The 18,081-nt window shown below is 36.4% G+C and overlaps 1 protein-coding gene across 5 annotated transcripts in view; it reads left to right on the forward strand.

Annotated features, from left to right (window-relative positions):
• The window catches only part of si:dkey-92j12.5 (multiple PDZ domain protein), a 37,887-nt gene that overhangs the window by 8,371 nt on the left and 11,435 nt on the right, over positions 1–18,081 (forward strand). For 4 of the 5 annotated variants that reach the window (XM_043243405.1, XM_043243434.1, XM_043243419.1 and 1 more), the window contains exons 9-28: positions 676–775; positions 875–927; positions 2,110–2,347; positions 2,520–2,579; positions 3,742–3,821; positions 4,037–4,183; positions 4,601–4,786; positions 5,765–5,926; positions 6,146–6,355; positions 7,900–7,980; positions 9,833–9,944; positions 12,899–13,097; positions 14,013–14,144; positions 14,224–14,493; positions 14,584–14,761; positions 15,691–15,789; positions 15,875–15,949; positions 16,028–16,087; positions 17,115–17,289; positions 17,539–17,747. In XM_043243405.1, coding sequence (XP_043099340.1) covers positions 676–775; positions 875–927; positions 2,110–2,347; positions 2,520–2,579; positions 3,742–3,821; positions 4,037–4,183; positions 4,601–4,786; positions 5,765–5,926; positions 6,146–6,355; positions 7,900–7,980; positions 9,833–9,944; positions 12,899–13,097; positions 14,013–14,144; positions 14,224–14,493; positions 14,584–14,761; positions 15,691–15,789; positions 15,875–15,949; positions 16,028–16,087; positions 17,115–17,289; positions 17,539–17,747 — 2,826 coding nt within the window. The remainder of the gene's footprint in view (positions 1–675; positions 776–874; positions 928–2,109; positions 2,348–2,519; positions 2,580–3,741; positions 3,822–4,036; positions 4,184–4,600; positions 4,787–5,764; positions 5,927–6,145; positions 6,356–7,899; positions 7,981–9,832; positions 9,945–12,898; positions 13,098–14,012; positions 14,145–14,223; positions 14,494–14,583; positions 14,762–15,690; positions 15,790–15,874; positions 15,950–16,027; positions 16,088–17,114; positions 17,290–17,538; positions 17,748–18,081) is intronic. The other variant, XM_043243427.1, reaches the window with a different exon arrangement.

The raw sequence follows: 18,081 nt of genomic DNA on the forward strand, positions 1-18,081 counted from the left end.
GTGCTGTGTGTGCGTGTGTGTTGGCATATAAATTGTGATATAAACAGTATAGCTCATCCAAAATAATAAGTTCTGTTATCATTTACTAACATTCACACATTTTTTTTTTACATGTTTGACATTTATTCATCCATAGAGCACAACAAATTCAGTAAATTGCAGTCTGTTCCTCCTTCATCACATTAATGCTTTTGTGCTGTTTTTGTCATTTTTTTTAAGGTCACTGTGAACTGTTGGTATATGATTTTTGTAGCAGTCCTTAAAGGGATAGCACACCTAAAAATAAAGATTCTATCATAATTTACTTATCCTCATTACATTACAAACCTGAAGAATTTCTTCAGCTTAAAGCAAAAAAATTAGTTGATAACCAAACAATATTGGGACAACTGTCTCTATAAAATTATCTTAATTATTATACACTGAAGGTTAATACATTGTCAGAGACTTCATATTATAGATTTATAATATATATCTATAAGGACTAAATAACTTATTATTTGAAATTCTTCTTATTATTATTATATCGATATTGACAACGGGTTTGGGTTTTTTAAGAGTCAAGGGTCAATGTAATAGAAAGAGAGAATTCTTAATCTTGATTGGATGTTGTTTTCATAAATGCTGCTCTTGTTTGATACTGCCAATAGTAAACAAAGAATTACCCATCCGCAGGATTTAGAGAAAAAGGAAAAAGATTTCGGCGTCAGATTCAGCAACAACAAAAACGGTTTGGGCGTCAACATCTCCAAATCTCTGAATAACCTGGACAAAGGTATTGATTCCTTACTGGGGTTTTTTCAGTAAGACATTTCGAAACCATTCGGTCTAAGAATAATAAATTCATACATTATATTAATATTTACCATTTTAGAGTCCAGAGGATTTGAAGTAAGGAGCATTCACATTGGAGATGGCATCGTTTCCGTGAGTTCCATAAAGATATTTATTTTTTATCTCTTTACTTTCCTTGTACATATAAATTTAAACAGTATGGTTTTAAACTATTTATTGTTTCTTAATACATTTTTCAGTGGTTTCGTAGCAAATGATGTTATAGCAATTAAAAATCGTGTTGTTGTTGTTTCTGTTTGTGTGTGTGTGTGTGTGTGTGTGTGTGTGTGTGTGTGTGTGGGAAGGCTATTTCCAGTGTTGTGTTTGTATTAGGCAGAATGGTAGTATGTGATTAATTACATTGTCCCTAGATTTGTGTTTGTATTTGTGTAAATGTGTCATTAGTCCAAACCTCTTCCTCTGCTTAGGGTTCCAGGGTCATTTTGGTAATCTGAAAAAAACAACAACAACAACACCGAAGTATCGTTTTAATACTTCACGACTTATCGTAGCTTAATATAAAGAGAATTTCAACTTGCTCCATAACACACTTTAAATGTCCTCGATGAAAAGTTTTGAATTAATTATATGTTTGGGGTTTTAGAGACCTCGGTTGTGAAGCACTAAATAATGCAATGACTTTTCACGTGTTGAGACTCTCTGACTGGTGTACACGCCGTGGAAATACACTTCTGTCATGTTTATTAAAGCTTCTATTATTACATTTTTCTCCCTAAGTTTTGCCAAGGTCAGAATGATCACAAACAACATTACTACAACGTATATCAGGCACATTTCTGAAAATGCTTTGCTCGCATTGTGGTAAAATAGAGGGATAAGTGTGTGGGGCTGGGCCAATCATTTCTGAAGCATCAATATTTTCAGTACTGATGTTGTGGCAAGAGCTATTTAGCATGAAAATCAATGCGTGCCATAAGCTTTGAAGTGAAAAATTGAGCTGTGTTAGCATATGGTTGTTTAGGACTGGAACTATTTATCTTAACACGCAGAAATTCTGAAAGACACAAACATCATCTGGTTTAATTTCACACTAAATAATGATGAAAGTAAATGTGACACTATACCAATTAAAATGTTATATTATAATAGGTTTTTATAAAAAAAAAAAAAAAAAAATTATCATCATGTTCTATAATTGTTGTTAATGATAAATGAAAACGTATAAATGTAGATCGTTAGAAGTACAGACCCATTAAATGATAAAGGATGCCTTTCAAATATGATGTTAAATGGTTATAATTTATCTTTAAACAGAAAGCGGAGGAGATCCTGCTCACTGGCCAACAAGTGCAGATCGCTGTTCACAGAATGGGCTCAGCGTCTGGAACACAAACTACCCCCAGTATGTCCACAATCTCTCAGAGACCCTTAACCCCTCTGGGCCTCCTTCCCCCTCCACTGCCTCCATGTCTACCAGAGCCAAAGCCAGTTCTGCCCCCAAGGAAAGTTTTCTATACTGAACGCCGGGACCTCAACTTCAACAGAGAGTGCAGTTAGTGAAACTCTTGCCACTTCTGTTTATTTGCACTCATTCACACTGTGTTTCACTCATGAGTTCTGTTTCACTTCGGCCCGTTCTCTGTGTGAAGTCTTAGTAGCTCTTTGACCCTAATTTTGATTCTAATAACAGCTTCTGTTTCTGTTTGTTCTTTCTTTGACCTCAGTTGAGTCAACGCAAACCTGTGATTTAGAGTCCAGTATGAAGAAAAGAAACCAGTCCTTGTGTAAGAACAGATTTATTTACAATTATTATTACAGCCACTCATTTTTACATGCACCTCAGGTTTTACGCTTTGCAGAGAATTAATTTAATTTATTAGAAATTTTCCATCACATCACTTGCCTATCAATAGATCCTCTGTACTAAATGGGTGCCACCAACAGCTGATAAAACCGTGTTTGTCAATCATTGTTTGTCTTGTCTGAATCAGGAGCAAAATATGCTGACAAACTTGATTGATGGCCTGGAGTTGAGTGGGTTGCTTGTGAATTATAGTGATTGTTTTAATCAGCTGTTTGAACTCTCAGTCTGATGGCACCCATTCACTATAGACGATCCCTTGGCGAGCAAATGATGTAATGCTTAAATTTCACTAAAACTGCTCGGGAAACATATGCATCTATATTTTGTGTGGCCTGAGTGTCAGTAATTTTGTGTTGTCTTTTATGTCAAAATACTGTATGAATTTCAATGAAGATACAGCAAGCATTTCATCCTTTCCAAAGTTTATGCTTTTAAAAGTTGATAATTCTGTTTACTTTGCTTTCCTAACTGTACACTGTTGCATTGTCAGTATATTATTATTTACATGTAATTTTTTCTGCTGTCAAACCAAATTCTGTCCATAGACATTAAGCTGTAAGCAACCCAGAATATTAATTTAAATGGTTTGTTCACCCTAAAATGAACATTCTTTCATTAATTACTCACCCTCATGTCTTTCCAACCCCCTAAGACTTTTGTTTATCTTATGAAATTAGAGAGCTCTTTGACTGAAGAGTGATTGAGAGAGAAAAAAAAGGAAAAGGCTCATATAGACAGTTTCAGTTGTGTTGCCGTCTATAGAGGGTCAGGTAGCTCTCAGATTTCATCAAAAATATCTTAATTTGTGTTCCGAATACGAACAAAGGTTTTACGGGTTTGGAACGACATGAGGGTGAGCAATTAATGAATTTTCATTTCGGGGTGATCTAGGCCTTTAAGATTTCTTTAGTTTCCTTGGTGATCTCTAACATGGATATAAATAAAGTGTAAAAATACAAATTCTGACACAATCACAATTTAACTGACATGATGAAAACGTACATTGTCTTCTGTAGTCTGTTCTCCTCAGTCACGTTGTCATTTATTTATTAGCTGCGTGACGCTTGGAAATTTTGTTTTAGTTTGCAAACTGTCTGATGAAGAGGAGGAGAAATTGAAGGAGAAGTGGCAAAGCAAACTGGGTCCTCAATATGAAGTCATGGTGCGTCTCATCTGTATTCTATCCTGTTTAGCTGACAGTTCATTTCCATGGCTGAGATTTGTGAGTGTGTGTCAGCATATGTTTATGCTCAGTTTGTGTCTCTTTATGTGCCTGCTTTTGATGTATGTGCATGTCCACTGTATATCAGTGTACACTGTATATTTAAGCATATGCTAATACGTTTATATTTACATGGCCTGTGGGTGTGTGCGCAGGTGTCGCTGGTGCAGAAGTTCACTGAGAGCAGCGGTCTTGGTCTGAGTTTGGAGACTAAGGAAGGTCACCACTATATCCGCTCCATACTTCCAGAGGGTCCGATTGGACAGACGGGAATCATACGGCCCGGAGACGAGCTGCTAGAGGTTCATTTATATTACAGTGGAAAGGGGCTGTCTACAAAGTCACGTAGAATACCTCACGTACCATTACGTGTACAAACACTACTTTCGAATTTATTTACCTAAAAGACCTCATGAAAATGATATTTGGTTGTACTTCAAAGTCAAACAGGCATTACACACAGATAATACTGTTGTTTATAGATTACACCGTTGTAATCCCTTATCGTAAAGCCTGCTAACACATGCATGCATAATAACTGAAAGCGCTCATCTTTCTTTCTGCATTCTGTTTTCCATGCATAGCACTTTATTCAGTGCTGACTGCACATGAATATCAATCATGACAGCTACTTAAAAATAGCCCTTCCTGTCAGTAGAAAAGCCCAGAGGATCATTTCAGCAGAACAAGCGAAGGTGATGTGTTTGTTCTGTCTGTAGGTGAACAGGCTTTCTCTGATTGGAGAGACACATAAGGAAGTTGTGAGCTTGCTGAGGGAACTTCCTGTGAATGTTTGTGTGGTTTGCAGTCGTTTCATCCTACCCACAGTCGGAGAGGAAGAGGATGATGATGATGACGATGTACAACTCTCACTCAAGGACCTACTAGCAGAATTTAATGAAAAGGTTTTCTTTGTCTGTGCACCATGATATTTAAAAGAAAAGTTTAAAAGTTTGTGCAATTTACTAGTCCGTGTAACAGTACTGTACAGAATAATGCACTTAACTGCATTACATGTAAATTCATATTTTGATATTTCAGGAGTACACTTATTTTGATGTATTGACTAACACACTAAGGCACAATTGTAACTAAATGCAGTGTGTTGTTGGATATTACATATAACAAATAATCTGTTTTGCATGCACTGAATTGCAGTTACACATTACATGATATACAACTTTCACTGATATTAAGGTATATTTTAATTAATGCTTGTCAGTACATTCAGCGGTACACTTCTATATTTCATAGTAAATATACCCCGCTTACGAGGGTCAATAAGAACTCTAAAGTGTAGCTAACTGCATTTAATATCAATTTAAATTTGAATACATTTACTGCAAATAACATGCATAAAAACATATCATTCAGTTAGCACCGAAGTATACTGTTTTAAAGTAGATTGTCTGCAGAAGAAGTACTAGGCTAAATTTGACTTCTTTTTGACAGATGGTTAACTGTTGTTTCAAACTCACATGACCCTTTTTCTTCTGTGTAATAAGCATGCACTTGTTAATCTCTTTTAAGCAATTTTGCAGTAAATCTCCAAAAATAACAAAAGAAAAAATATTGAAGTAGCATATAAAGCTACGGATGAGAAGAACAGTTACCCTTTACGTTATAGTAATTAACTACATGTACTTTAATTAAGGCAAGAGTTTGCATGTTTACTTACATGTAATTACACATCATTTCTTATTACTGTGATTGTGAGGACATGTAGCGTGTAACAAAGGCACTGTAAAATAAAGTGTTACAGAGCATTCTCAGTTAACATAATAAACGGAATTATTTACAAAATTTAACAAGTTAACACTGCTGTCCTTTTTCAAATAATATTCACCGCATAATAATATTGCCTTGTCTCCTTTGTCTCACAGGCAGAGCAGAAGTCATTCGGGGGTCTCTTTTCACGCAGAGAGGATGAATGGAAGACAGAGGCTCCTGTGCTATCCCATCAGGCCATGTGGGAGAACGAGATACAAGTCTATGAGCTGCAGAAAGGCGATTCTGGCCTGGGATTCAGTATACTAGACTACCAGGTGTGTGTGTGTGTGTGTGTGTGTGTGTGTGTGTGTGTGTGTGTGTGTGTGAACCAATACTACAACAAGAAAGGAGCAGCAGAGTATGAGCTCCACATCAGTTGGTTTGGAGAGTCCCAGTTGGTTTGGAATCCTTCTACAACATGGCAGCAGTGTCTCCTAATTTATTGCTATTCTTCTCTTTGCCTCTTGCGCTGTCACTTTCTGAAACTCTCTCAGGACCCCATGAACCCAGGGCGCACTGTGATAGTGATCCGCTCTCTTGTAGCAGGCGGCTTGGCAGAGAGAGATGGCCGCTTGTTGCCAGGCGACCGGTTGATGTTCGTGAACGGGACTGACTTGAGCCACGCGAGTCTGGCTCAGGCCGTTCATGTCCTGAAGGGCACTGCTGTGGGCACCGTACGAATCGGAGTCACCAAACCATTAGCGGTAAATTTCTCCGTTCACTTCACAATCAGCACCATTCACAAGATAGACAGCCACAATAACAACCTTGAGCTGCATGGGAGAAATCTAGAATCCAAGATGTTTTGTGTCTATGAAGGTTCTGGGTCATTTGGGTCTTTGTAGAATGTCAGACATATTTAATGTAAGAGAATTTAACGTGCAGCACTTTAACATGTAATTTGCAGTAGCATGTTTGTCAATTATCGTCAGTTGTCAATTATAACTACTCGAGTATATCTTACTACATTTTCTTCAACTGCAGGCATTTTAATGTCAGAGGGGTTTTAATATTCTTGGAAACATTTTACCTTCATCATCTGCTGATGGGATTTTAAAATTTACACAGATTTTCATACAAATTCATCAATACAATACATATTATTGATTTGTCAGATTTGAGATATTATTGCTTTTTCAAAACTTGATCACAAAAAGTGAAACACGCTTTTATCTAAATATTTAAATATGTAGTGCATGTTTTTTCGTAATTATAGATTTTATAATAATAGATTTATAACAAGTGTAAAAATATATACTGTAATAAAAAGTTAGTATACATTTACTATACTTTTTATTCGTATTTGAGTAAACATTTTAAGAAGTGAAATATTCTTACTGAGATCAAAATATTTTATTCATTATTATTATTTATTAGTTCATTTCCTTACCGTAAAAATATTTTGTTTTTTTCCCTATCAATTTAAAATATTTTTTTAACTCAAATTGTATTCACTAGAGCAGTTTGTAGTGTAGTTCCTCTGAAACCCTCCACCTTCCCCAGCTCCACCTGTATAGATCTGCTAATGAAGTTCATGCACTTTGCAGCAGCAGCAATAATCTACAACGACGGAAATAATCAACAGCAATTCAGTAGCAGCGCATCCGATCTATTTGAAGTACAGTTACATGTTAGCTATGAATTTCATTTCAACAACATAAATTATTTCACTAAAACAAAATAAAGTAATCATTTCCATCATTGTTACCTCCATCGGTTTTCCTACGGTGCATGTGTATGCACTGCTGGCTATTGATAGTAGACCATTAAAAAAGTGTAATTTAGTTTAGTGTGGAAAAGTCTGAGATGTTCATTGAACGCTATGCGTTAAACATTTTCTTATTTGCTTAAAATGCATCGCCTCTGTCATCTTGCATATTAAGTGAGCTGAATGTTTTCGACCCAATCCGTGTGTGCTGTTTCAGAGTACTATTATTGGAGATCTACTTTGGTCTGATGGTGGTCTTTGTTGTGAACCGGGTCTCAGTAACTGTGGCTCGTGAGTCTCCGGTTACTGGAATCTTTCAATAATTAATGTCTCTTGAATTCTAACACCAGCCTCCTAAAACAAGTGGTGCGTTTGTGTTTATGTGTCCCACGACTCTGAAATCGTGTACAGCTAGTCCTGGGAACTTTTTCTTCACAAAGTTAAGAGTCTGTCGAGTGCATATGTGATTGTGTCCGGATAAAGAGAGGAGTGGGACAAGATTCCAGAGTAGGAGATTTAATATAGCTTTGTCATTGACAGGAAAATGACATTCAGGACACAGAAGCTGATATAACAGGCAGCTGCCACTCAGAGCGTAACAACCAGCACGGCACTTTGCAGGTACAGTAGGCTATTTATTGCTATACCTGCTTTACTACTAATGTGGTCTGTTTCGTAACGGTGTTGTGGCGTAGTAACGTCTGAGCTGGATGATCCGGCTTCTTTCACTGACTCTTGACGTTTGTTTTTCAAGCTTAAACTCAGTAGGTTGGTTGGTTGTTTACAGCGCAGCGTAAAGGTTAGATTTGCCGCTTCATAATGGTATACTTTTTTGGTTTCTACGGTGGTTGTTTTGGACAGTTAGCTGGCGAAAGAGAAAGTGCTTTTTTTCCACTGACCTAATTCAGTGCGGTCATTCTAGCTGCCAGGGTTTAACTGTTGAGGATATTTGTTGACAGGATTTGCGTGACATCATCTCTTATTCACACGAGGGTTTTGGTTTACTCCAGACCGCAAGTGTGTAAGGCGCTCGTTCATTTGGACGGCTTGTTCAGAACATATTTAAATGTTTTGTTATTGACTGCGTTGTTAACTTATCTGCCAGTGGTGAACAGATCGTATATAGCATTATGTATTTTGCAGTATCTTTTTTTTCTATGTATATATCTGTTTGTGTATTTATTATTTATCTGCCTGTTTCTTGCATATTGGTTATATGCAGGCTACTCCGCTTATTTGTCAATACACGGAAACCTGGAGGTTATAAAATGTCCACCAACTAAAAAACTCTTTAGAATATTTAATACTTGTAATAAATTATAAATATTTTAGGGAACTCTTTACAATAAGTTTCTGAAAGTAACATAATACTTTTAATCTGGGTTAATTTCTACGTACACTAATATATTTTGTAACGTTTTAATTTGTATTAATTTTTAATGAGCAAACATAAATTAAAATTGAACAGTAGCATAATATACAGAACAGCACTAAGATAAATAAAGGTTGTAAAAAACAAAAGTTGTTATTAATTGGTATTTCATGAAACCTGCATAATTATTAACTATTAACATCTTAACAAATGTTGTCATATTCCTACCATTCAAATATTTGGGTTTCAGTAGTTTTTTTCACTTTAGATTTTAGTTTATGCTTTAACCTACAAGCATGCATTAAAGTCAAATGAAAATGTACAAAACAAGGTGTTTACACAAAAAATGCTGTGCCTTCTATTGATCAAAGATTCCTAATAAAAAGTATCACAGGTCCTTTAAAAAAATATTAAGCAGCACAACTGTTCAGCATGTATAATAATCTAATTGTTTCCTGAGCATCAAATCACAATATTAATGATTTCTGAAGTATCGTGTGACACTGAAGACTGGATAGCTAACTATTTGATAACTACTTTAATATATTGTAATTTTTTTAGCATATGTGGCTGTGTTTTACTGTATTCGATCAAGTAATTGCAGCCATAGTAAACATAGTAGGCAAAATGTTAATAAAAATAAAAATAAAAAAATGCTGCATTTGGCTTTTGGCAAGAGGTCATTTTGGACCCTAGCTATTTTCTGGGTTTGATACACTGGTTCAGGATTCAGAAGAAGGTAGCGAATATCAGAAAACTATTTTTTGTCTTGACAGCAAGGACTGTGTCTGACATCATCTGCTGACAACTTAAAAAAGTGCAGGAAATGGTTCATCAGAGGATTGTTCTTGTTGCTATGAATGTCATTCAGTCACACATTCACTAGCACCGACTCGCCTGGGATCTCTCTGGAGGAGTGGATGCCTGTGTACTAAATAAACACTTTCAGCACTGGAAACGAAGCATTGCTGCAGGACAGATGTTTAAAAGGGCTCTTAGCAGCTCTAGAGATCTTTTTGCTTTCCATTTACAGCATATGCAAAGAAAATAGGCCGTTTGGCTGAGTAAAGATGCCTGATGCTTTCCCTGTTTGTGTTCTAGACAAATTCCCACTCTCAGAACAGCAAGATGGAGGCTGATGCTATTAATGCATCCATCCCCTCAAGTGGCTATGAGAGAACCATAACTATAGTCAGGGGAAACTCCAGTCTGGGTATGTTAACCCTGTTCATTACACTCTTCCTATCTGTCTTCTTATACATCTTCAGTATGTTTGACTGCGAGGTGAATTCTGTGAGAGACCTGTAACGCGTGTTTGTATGTGTGTATAGATGTTGTACACATGCAATATATTACGTAGGGATGTAAAGTTTTGTATTAGTGCATGATACAATGTAACTTTTTTCCTAACTAGCATGTACTTTAGTTTGTATTGATGTTTTTTTTTTTTAAAGATTTGTGATTTCTTAGTATTTATGTTTTTCTTTGATGTTTTCAGTCAAGTCAAGCTGTACTGTACATGATGCATTGCAGGGCCCAACTAATTTTCTTTATCTTACTTTTCTTTATTTATTTATTTTGCTGGCCCTGTCAGCGTAGTAGTTCTGATTTGATCCTGTCCTACACAAAACATTCACTTTTGTGACCAAAATAAATGCATCTTAGTGAGCGAAAGAGACTTTTCAAAAATCTTACTGACCCCAAAAATATTAAAAGTAAAGTGTAACAGTTGTATATTTTTATAAAAAAAATATATATTTTTGTATTCCAATGAACATTTTAAATTATTAATCTGATTCATTTGATTAATGATTGTATTTTTAAGCACTAATAGCTGGAACTTTTACAATCATGTCAATACAACTCCATTAAAAGCTATAAATTCATAAACACGCCTGAAAATGATGCATACCGTGATTTGTAATCATTACCCCATTCTTACGGATGTGACCAAGCATTTTACAAATCACTCACAATTTTGACAAAGCTTTATGTCAGCTACGTAACTTTACGCTATGGATGTATTTTAGCATAATTTGTAGGAATGATAATGACATCACAGAATCCACAGCCCAATAGGGTAGATGACATTCAGCTGAAAGGTTTCTAAGGTCTCACACTGGCCTCAGGCCATCGTAATTGTGAAGCCCTGCAGTGTATCCTTCTATACAACTACATCTCATTGGCAAAATCACAAGGCTCAGTGAAGAATATAAAAGTGGCGGTTTCTATTAAAACTTTCCTTCTTTTTGATGAAGTATTTATTCCAATGAATATTCATCAGTTTGACACAAAGCTCTGCATCAGTATTATTTAATTTAGCGTCCCATTTCATCTTGATTTTTTTATTAACGTGACAGAGTCAGTTATTTATGTTGGATGATGGAATAGAGATTATAAATCGTGATGTGTCGTGTGTCTTTTGTTTCGGTGTTTTCTTGTGTCATCTCTGTCCTGTGCTGTGCTTTACATGGTCAGATGTGCACTTCTGTAACTAGCGCACTATGATTGTACTGTAATTTGACTGTTCAGACAAGAAACCTGATAAATGAATGTTCAAATTGAAAATAAAAGCTTCAAAATCTACGAATCTCAAATTCTTTACGACCATAGTGTTGTCTCCATGATTGATGTGTGTTTCCTTGCTTCTTAGCTCTCACGTATGTTCGTATTGCATGTGTTTTCTCTTTGCATGGACTCTTAATTATTCATGAATCAACCTCATACTATATTTAATATAGGCTTGCATGGTGCATGCTTCAAATTGAGAGCAATTTAGACAGATTTGTAAAGAGCAAAAAATAGTCTAAAGCCAACCAGTCACTTTACACCCACAATGAAGTCAGCGGCACCGTTTGAAGCTCATTAGCTCAATTTAATACTCGTAAAATGAATTGTTGAAGGCACATGCTGCGATTTTAATACAACATGAGTCAAAGCCATTACTTTTTGTGCCATAAAGGTGAATGAGGAGTATTAAGACCCTCTTAAATGCACTGACTCTACATGGTACGCTGACACTTTCATTGTTACTTAAAAATAATCATGCATTCGCTTTGAATAAGACAGTTTGAATTGATAAGGCAGACAGTTAAAGGGTTTCGCTTGGTACGGAAATTGCAATTATCGAATAATGATTTTAGGGGCATGCGATGTATATCGTCTCCGATAATACCATAATTTTTGTTTTAACGATGTGCGATTTGACATTTTTGAGTATTTTGCAAAAACCATTCAAAACACGTCCACAGAGCGCATGTCAAGTCGAGACTTGTGCACGTTCACATTTAGAGTATGTTCTCATGATTACACTTTTTTACAACAGTTCAATAAACAAGAAGTTAAGTTAAAAGACTTAATATTTTCTTCTCTTTTTGGCGTTATTTCGACAACACAGCATATTTCCACACACTACTACAGCACTGTTTTGCGTCTCTGAGCAACGTGACAGTGATTCGTCTCTAAATGAATCAATCGTATAAATGAATCGGTTAAGTCCCAATGACTCACTTATTTACAGTGACTTACTCCCACCTACCGCCGGTTTTAACTTCACATTCAGATTTTCTTGTATTATTTAAATCATTTCAAATATCAGCATTCAAGAAACAATGGACACTTATAGAAAAAATGGTTTTCTAAAGGTAAAAAAATAATTAAGTGCTCCCAAACCAGAGGCGGCAGTGGCAAGAAACCAAAACCCTATCCGCGACGGAAGAGAGGAACGAGAGAGAAACTTTCATTGTGGAGCTGGTCACACCCCCACTTTAACATACACCTGTGTTGGTTATGAAGATTTTGTTTAAATAAATGACTAAGTGTGTGTTGTGTGTATATATGCGTGTGTGTGTGTGTGTGTGTGTGTGTATGTAACACACTTAAAATATTCATTGTTGAGAGAGCCTGGGGCTATTTGTCACTTCAGTGAATATTTGTGGGTTTAGGTTTATTTTTGATAGCCTGTACAGGCAAAAGCCTTATAGTCTTGGTTGCGAATATAGTAGGTGAACAATTCCACTGTTATTATGCAAGCAAAAAAAAAAAACAGTTTCACACTATATGAGGTTGTTTGTGAGATAGATCGAAATAGAAATACCTATAGAAATACATAGGACAACTTATCCTAAGGTGACTACGTAACATGTGTGTGTGTGTGTGTGTGTGTAGGAATGACAGTGAGTGCCTTAAGGGATGGTTCAGGCATGATAATCCGCTCTGTGGTTCATGGCGGGTCAATCAGTAAAGACGGGAGACTGGCAGTGGGGGATGGAATTGTTGCCATCAATGGAGAATCCACCACCAACCTGACCAATGCACAAGCCAGAGCCATGCTACGCAGACATTCACTGATCGGACCTGATCTCAGGTGTTCTCACACACACACACACACACACACACACATATGCACACTTACCAAGCTTTATCTAAATGGAAACCTAACACTGACTATTAATTTTTTATTAAAAATTTAATACAAATGAATGCAGGACCATTTTTCGCAATAACATTTTGGGTTACATTTTATATTCGCTGGCCTTAACTACTGCATACTTACATCAAAAAATAAGTACAACGTACTTATTGTGGTCATATTGTATTGCAAAACACTTCTGCCGCAATTTAGGTGGAATATGGGTAACGTTAGAGACAGGTTTGTTGGTATGGGTTAGTTTAAGGGTGGGGTAATGGGTAAGGGATGGGTCAACAGTGTAATTATATATTTAATTACAGAAGTAATTACATCTAGTTGTTTTTAAAGATATATATACGTGTGTGTGTGTAAAAAACGTGTATGTGCACAATAAGTGCATAGTACCAAATGTACAATTTAAAATAATTTGTATAATGTCATTTGCTCCCCTGATAGCAAAACTGAGTTTTCAGCAGCCATTACTTTAGTCTTCAGTGTCACATGATCCTTCAGAAATGATTTATGATAATATTTCAGCAGCACTTTCATTTATAGTCCCGTTCCTCATGTACATACTATGTACCTACTGTAGTAATTACAATAACAAGGTAATAACTAGTACTAACCCCTACCTCGTGTAGTTATATTACTAGTACTATCATGGGTAAGTACACAGACTGTAAAAAAGTATATATTGACAGAAAACGAAGTGAGAGATTTTGTCCGTTAAATCTAAAAAAAAAAATTTTAATGTAAGAAAATGTTATGTTCTAGCCAGAAGCACATTTCATTGGTTTTTGAAATTGGATTTTTCACCAAAACAGCTTCAATCAAACCCATTTTGCTTGTTCTCGTGTGTTTTTGTATCAGTGTGACTTACGTGCCTGCTGCTTTCCTGGACATGCACAGAGCCTGCTATGCCCAATCAAAAGAGGAAACAGAACTACACAGAACAGCTACCGTCCAACCCAAACACGCACAAAAGCTGCCTTTTAAACCCCTGTAAGGAGACACAGAATCTTTTTGTCTGTTTGTTTTCTTGTTTCTGCTGGTGTTCTAATGCTTGTTTGCTTTGTATCAGAGAATGCATTTCTGAACAGCAAAGTACCGTGGACGGTAAGGAAGTAAATGGAAACACCCAAAGAGGTGCAGAAGAGAATGAAGAAACAGATAACCGCAATCAAAATAAACCAAGAGAAAGCAACGAAAGACTTGAAAGAGCCCAAAAGGTGGTGAATGACAGACCGGTCTTGCAGAGTGAGAACAGACAAAGACGGAGGGAAAAAGACAGAAGAAAAGATGAAGAAGAGATGCATGGGAAGGATCAAAGTTCATGGAGTCAGCCTAGAAGGTACTGCATCCCATAAACAACAAAACATGGACGCATTCGCTATTAGTTTGTTGAAGTGTAGCGCTGATATGGTTCTGTTTATTATCTTAGAGTAACGTTATTCAGGGCTGGGGGCGCATGTCTTGGCTTCAGTGTGGTGGGGGGTCGTGGTATGGGCAGCAGACTGAGCAATGGAGAAATGAAACGGGGCATCTTCGTAAAACACATCGCAGAAGACAGTCCAGCTGCACGAAACAGCACTTTGAAAGAAGGAGATCGAATTCTTCAGGTGTGTATTTAGTGATATCTGCTCTTTATTGCTTACTCTAGCCAGCAACTGAAAGAATACAAAATTAATGACACAAATATTTATAGGGAATAATCACGATTAGAGGATCATCAGTATGACTTATTTCCTTTTTTGCACTTTATACACAATGTACTGGATAATATAAAGTAATAGCAGTACAGGTTCAGAGTTAGTGCCTAGTTGTTACTCTGTTATTGTACTGTAACAAGTATATAGTATGCGCATGTGGAACAGGGCTGTAAAATAAAGTGCTACCATTCTTTCTTTAGTGCCCTTGTTACTGTGTAATCATACAGTTAGACACTGAGTAGTATTAATGCATAACATGTATAGTAATTGTGCATAATTTGCTAAATTAAGCACATGTAACATATATAATAGGGCACTCTTCAATAAATCCTTACCTAATACCCAAATAAGTATGCAAAGAAATATGATTAATATCTAGCTGACTTGTTATTCTTGCTGTAATTACCTGCCATGGACCTTGAAAACCAGTCCTGTTGTTTAAAAACTGAAACTCAGCGCAAAAGACAAAAAAGAAAAGAAATGAATGCAGGTTCAAAACAACAGGAGTAAAAAAGCGAGTCAGATAGTTAGATTGGAACGGATGATTTAAATCTGCTCTTGCTACTTTAGTGCGAAATATACATCAGAAGGCTTGAGGCTAAGACTAGTTAGTGTTTATGAACAGTAATTGGATTTGGATGATGTTTGATGATCTCCATCTGCTGGTCATAATAAGCTAATGCATCACTCCCACTCTGACCTAAATAAACTAGATAACAAGATTAGTTTAAGGAAAATCTGGGGCAAACTGGTTAACTTGAAAGCAGAAGTGTTTTGAAAGTAATGAGCGAGTGGAGAAAGAACTTCACATATTACATTTTTAATGCGTGTGCTGGCAGGTTCAAGGTGTGGATGTGAGTGATTTTACTCATGAAGAAGCCGTGGAGACGATCCGTAGAGCAGAAGACAAAGTAGAGCTACTAGTGCAGAGTCCTCAGGTACAGCAGATACTGAGCACATAACCACTTTACAAACACCCAAACAAGACCATACATAAAGCATTTGATGCCTCTTTACGTCCAGTTTTCAACTCCTGAAGACTGCTCTGAAGATGACAAGAGGACAGATGTGTCAAAATCAAATTCTCCAAATCATCAGGTTTGTATTTGCTTATGCTACTGTGTTTATCACTTTATCATTTTAGGTGTTTTATACATATGCTTATCTCATCTTTAGGAACCCGAGACCCTGAATAGTCTCTCCCCAACATACCCCTTCAGTCCTATTCCCTTTAAGGTCTGTTATGTTTGTTTGAATAGTAATGGTCCAGTATATATATACATATAAATAACATATTATAGGCTCCACATACACACTGAATAATACTCTTGTGAAGGTATTCATAAGCATACATTTAAAAACTGGGCTTGAAAGAAATATCAGAACATTTATGTTAACTTACATTTAAAATGATCGTTTAGTACATAGTGTTTTTACATTGTACTAATATTTAAAAAAGTACCTGCGTGTAATTACATCCATATTAATCTCTGTAAATACACTTATAATTACACAGCGTTTCGCAATATGATATGAACACAAGTTCATTCTAATTATTTTTGATGCAAGTACATAGTAGTTAAGGCCAGCCTAATATAAAGTGGAAACAATAATAGTTCTATTGAAACTTGCATGTCATGTATTTAAATACATTTGTAATTACACATTTGTAACAATGAAGTTGCAGTACATTAAATGTATTTAAATGTAATATTAAATAATGTGACACTGAATAACGCACCAGTTAAAAATTATAATCAAGATCACCTCGTGTGCCTTAGCATGTTAGTCAACACCAAAATAACATACTAAATAAGTATAAATACTAATTAATAAACATAGGGTTTATTTTAAGATGCTCTTGTTACAGTGCAAGTATAAATTTATATACTGAGTAATAGTAATTAACTACATGCACTTACTATATAGTTAGGATCACTTGTGTGTAATTATGCATAATTTACTGTCATTATAAATATAGCGAGGACACTGTAAAATAAAGTGTAACCAAACATAATCAGGAAGGTATGTTCTCTGTAAGTTCCCTTAATTGTCCTTTTATTTTATTAATTATTTGCAAGTACCGTTTTTTATAAAACTACAGGTGCACATTAAATATAATTATGCACACTTATTTTGCACACTACGTTGCAACAAACTCTGAATCTGAGCAGTAAAGATGCAATGAAAAAAATTTAAAATGAACTTATTTGATATTGTGTTTTCCGAAGAATATAATGACTTTTTTATGGTGCTGTTGTAGCGCACAGAAGACTGCAAGTTGTGGAAGCCTCCACATTTAGCGCCCCCCCTCCTGAAACTGCCCTGCAGGCAAGTCGACACAGAAACAGATGGAGTGCAGAGGGTTCCAGAGAGACCACCCCTGCCAGAAGAGGCTGCACATCATCACAGCGAGCAGCAGCAGGCCTTTTACTGGAGTACGTTTGAGTGTGTCTGTGTGTGGCTCAGCTTTCACCTACATAAAGGGGGCCAAATGTCCCCTAAAGACAGTCCGACCTGAAATCACCTACACAAGGAAAACACATCCAACATATTTACCGAATAAAACACACTCGTTACACATGCCAAGCTCTGAATACAAGTCAGTGCCTATATCAGGTGCGTCTGCTAATATGTCTGTATTGTTTTGTCTGGGTGTTTTTACGTGTTTATGTGTGTGTAAGCAGGCCGCATGCAGCAGAGGTATGGCAGTCTGCCTGGAGAGCTGCACATGTTTGATCTGGACTGCGGCTCGCGCGGCTCTGGGCTGGGATTGTGTTTGTCAGGAAACAGAGATGGAGCCCGTGGTAGAATGAGTGTGCACGTGTCAGAGATCAAAGCAGACGGGGCCGCCGCGGCAGATGGTCGGGTCAGAGTGGGAGATGAACTACTGGAGGTGAGAACGACCTCCCGAACTCTTGACTTGCCAACAGAAACATTTCATTTGTGCAATTAAGCTTTTATGCTGTATTTGTTCTCTCTTTTACGGTAAAAGACTGTTAAAAATTGCTACAGGAAAAGCTGTTCAATTGTTAATGGCAAGCGAAAACCTGCAATTTAATGCTAGTATACAATTTTTGGAAGCGCCAAAAAAACAACAACTTGTAATTTACAGTAAATAACCATAAATTGACATTCCCATAATTCCCTGCATTACATTTAAAATTTGTTGTTTTGTTTTTTGTGGTTGGTGAAATAACTATGTTTCTCCTTAGTTATGGGCTGTGTTA

The sequence above is a fragment of the Puntigrus tetrazona genome, chromosome 1, assembly GCF_018831695.1.
Source record: "Puntigrus tetrazona isolate hp1 chromosome 1, ASM1883169v1, whole genome shotgun sequence".
In the NCBI taxonomy this organism is placed as follows: Eukaryota; Metazoa; Chordata; class Actinopteri; order Cypriniformes; family Cyprinidae; genus Puntigrus; species Puntigrus tetrazona.